Genomic DNA, 3,724 nt, shown 5'->3' with positions numbered 1-3,724 from the left:
TACGGTATTAATCTTCACCACTGGGGAGAAAGTTTCAGCATAATCAACTCCGTATGTCTGTGTATACCCTTTCTCCACAAGCCAAGCCTTATACCGCTTAATTGATCCATCGGGCCTCCGTTTGATGGTAAACACCCATCTACATCCCACTGCCTTTACTCCTTCTGGTAACTTCCCTTTCACCCAGGTATTGTTCCTCATTAGGACTTTTATCTCAGTGAACATCGCCTCTCTCCAATGCTTGATTTTCATTGCCTCTTCGGCAGTTTGTGGAATCTCCTCTTCCTCGTATAATGTTGCCTCAAATGCTCGGGCCATCTTAGTCAGATTAGCCTGTGCAAAATTCGCCACTCCATACTTGCTTTTCGCCCCTATCTGTCCAGGGGAGTACCGGTTTGGAGGAACTCCCCGATTGATTCGATGTGGAAGCATATATCGGCCAGTATCTCCATCCACTGCGTTCTCCTCAATTTCTGCATTATTAGTATCAACAGTAGTACTTTCTTCGGATTCCAGACATACCTCGGATACCGGAGGAGGCGAAACGGTAGGTCGCAGATGAGATGACTCTGACCGGGCATGCTCGGCGGGAGTGACAAGAACAATCTCTATTGGCCCCTCAATCGAAGGGCTTGGAAGTGGCACAAACCAACTTAGACAGTCCCCATACTTATTTTTAGGCTCTAGCTCTCTCTCCCCCTGATTGTTAAGGTGGTAAAAGAATTCGGTTTCCAAAAAATTACAGTTTATGGTAGTGATGATTGTCTTGGTGCTCGGGTCGTAGCATCGGTAACCCTTTCGATTTACCCCATACCCCATGAAGACACACTTTGTTGCACACAGGGAAAGTTTGGTTCTCTCGTGTTTAGGAATGTGAACGTAGGCAGTGCACCCAAAAACTTTTGGTGACATACTAAGGGATTCTGGTATGTTGGCTTGTTTGGAAAGAATGTCAAGGGGTGTTTTCTTGTTTAGTATTTTGGTAGGGAGTCTGTTGATGAGGTAAACAGCGGATGCTATTGCTTCGGGCCAAAGAAAGGTAGGGACTTTGGAATTGATCATGAGAGCACGAGTTACTTATAGGATGGTTCGGTTTTTTCTCTCGGCTACCCCATTTTGTTCGGGTGTATAGGCACATGAGGTTTGGTGAATTAGACCTTTCCCCTTTAAAAATTCTGACATGGTATTATTAACAAATTCCCTCCCATTGTCTGACCGAATGACTTTAATGGTGGTATGAAATTGGGTTTGGACCATTTCAAAAAACAAGATAAATTTTTCAACTACCTCAGATTTATGTTTCAAGAAATATATCCAAGTCATTCGTGTGCAGTCATCAATAAAGGTCACAAAATACCTAAAACCATTCCCCCCAATAACAGGTGCAGGACCCCACACATCAGCATGAATCAAATCAAACATAGATTGCATACGGGTATTAGAAGGTTTAAAAGATTGTCTGTGGCTTTCCGCCAAAACACATGTCTCACACGAAAAATCTCTAGGCAGTAAAAAATCTGGAAACAAAAGTTTAAAATAACCATGGGAAGGGTGTCCTAGTCTTCTGTGCCACAGCCAAGCCTCTTCTTTTGTGGATCCGCGAGCCAGCATTGCTCTCCCATGGTGAGCTACCCCGTCCACATAGTAGAGTCCTCGGTTCTCAGTGCCACGCCCAACGATCCTCCTCGTCCGAATATCCTGTAAGATGCAAAAATTCGGGTACATTAGCAGTGTACAATTCAACTCCCTTGTTACATGACTTACAGACATCAATCGTTGAGATAGACTAGGAACGAATAAACAGTGTGACAATCGAAGATTCGGAGAGATTTCTATGGTTCCAGTCCCTTCCACAGTAATTAATTCCCCATTCGCAGTTCGGATATAGGTTTTAGTAATTTCCCCAAAATCAATAAAATCAGATCTCTCTGGAGTCATAGTATCTGTAGCTCCGCAGTAAAAAATCCACCCCCTTTTCTCAATATTATCAGTATTTTGCACACTAAATGCAGCGGAAATATTCAATAAAGGTGCAAAACGGTTTTGGGTCCTAATTTGGTCAACATTTGGGGTTAATCTGGAATTAAAAGTACTCATGGGGTATTTTTCACAATTTAGCACAGTATGGGGCATTGGAGATGATTTAGCCAAAATATTGGGGTTATGGCAGAAATTAGGAATATTAGAGTTATTAGGGTTTGATAAATTATCAAACCCTTTACCTCCTTCATAGCCGCCGCCTCCTCTCGACTGCGATTCCGATCTACCGGCTTTCTCCACAAAATTCCCGACACAGACGCCGCTGATTCCGCCGCCGCCGCCACTCCCGGTGCTCGCTTTCAGAGGGTTGTGCGGTTGATTTCCTCCTCCGATTCCTCCATCGCGGCTGGGATTTGTACCCTGGTTTTGCTACTCTGTTATCCCGATGGCGGCGAACTTCGCCTGAAATCGAGTTTTCTGCCTTTCGTCCCACCAATCCGGGTAGCCCACACGGAGAAAACAACTCTCCTTTGTGTGTTTGTTCTTGCCGCAATGAGAGCACCACAGTTTGCTCTTGTCTGGCTTTCCTCCGGCTTGGTGAGCGGTGGCTCCGGCAGGTGGATGACGCGGTGGTCCGTTCCGATTGGTCGATCTGTCTCTCTGGGCTCCAAATCCATACCCGATCTCCCACGATGATGTATCGGCATTTCCTATGCCAGTGGCATCTCCGGTGGGTGATGAAGATGCCGGTGACATGATCTGGCATCGAGTCACCTCCTTCTTCACCACCGCGTATGCCTCTTCGACTGAGGGGTACGGCTCCATCTTGAGGATATCTTGCCGAATTGTAGCATACTCTGGGTTTAATCCGGTGAGAAATTTGAATAACCTTTTCTTGCTTGTGCAATCCCTGAATTGTTTTATCCCTTTATCGCAGCATGTCACGGGCTGCTTCTGGCTCCTATCGACGTTGATCCATAATCCATGGATCCGACGGTAATATGTCTCAAGATCCAAGTTGCCCTGTCTGATTGCTATTACTTTGTCTTCCAGATCATAGATGTGGAACGAATCTGCCTTGCTTTCGAATGTTATTCGAAGGTTGTCCCACAGAGCTTTGGACGTTTGATGGTGAGCAAAATCAGCAATTATATCGTGTTCGACATTATCGATTATCCACGAAAAAACCACGAGATCGGTTTCCTCCCACTCTCGGTATCCCTTGCTTTCTGGTTCTGGCGGTTCATCAACTATGTGAGAGTATCCTCTCCTTCCTCCTATCGCGACTTTCATAAGTCGAGACCATAGCGGGTAGTTCTTCTCGTTTAGTTTGAACGTTACGGTAACGTTCTTGCTTGACCTCAATTTCGAGGGTTCAATTGTTGGTTTCTCCTCATCGGAGTCTGATATTTTGGTGTGTATAAGGATGAATTTCTGGTTTCTGGTTTGGTTTCAGCCTCTTGGCCGAGTTTTGGTATGATTGGGCTAGGATGAAATTTTTCTGAGCCCTAAGAAATCCTGCTCTGACGCCATGAAGAAATAAACTTAGGGATCGAAATTGTGTATTTTCTGGAATGAATCATCGTTACACACTGATTTACCTATTTATAGGTCTAGAGATATTTACATATGGAAAAACTAATCTTTGCCTATTTTACAGGGATTGCATTCTATCTACGGAAGGAGATTAATCAAGGATCAATCCCAATATTCTCGTGATATCCTCTAATATCTTCCAACATAA

General features: G+C 44.5%; 1 protein-coding gene across 1 annotated transcript; it reads right to left on the bottom strand.

Moving 5' to 3' along the window:
- Positions 1–2,409: 2,409 nt before the first annotated feature.
- LOC148933384 (uncharacterized) lies at positions 2,410–3,513 on the bottom strand. The gene is made up of 2 exons (XM_089059868.1): positions 3,509–3,513; positions 2,410–3,421 (listed from the first exon to the last, which is right to left on the bottom strand). The coding sequence occupies exons 1-2, from the start codon at positions 3,511–3,513 to the stop codon at positions 2,410–2,412; spliced, it is 1,017 nt and encodes a 338-aa protein (XP_088915994.1).
- Between the last annotated feature and the right edge of the window lie 211 nt (positions 3,514–3,724).

This window comes from Salvia hispanica, chromosome 1 (assembly GCF_029641045.1).
Source record: "Salvia hispanica isolate PSC_SH4W2 chromosome 1, Shi_PSC_v1, whole genome shotgun sequence".
Lineage (NCBI taxonomy): Eukaryota > Viridiplantae > Streptophyta > Magnoliopsida > Lamiales > Lamiaceae > Salvia > Salvia hispanica.
This window is presented reverse-complemented; position numbering and strand designations above follow the sequence as displayed.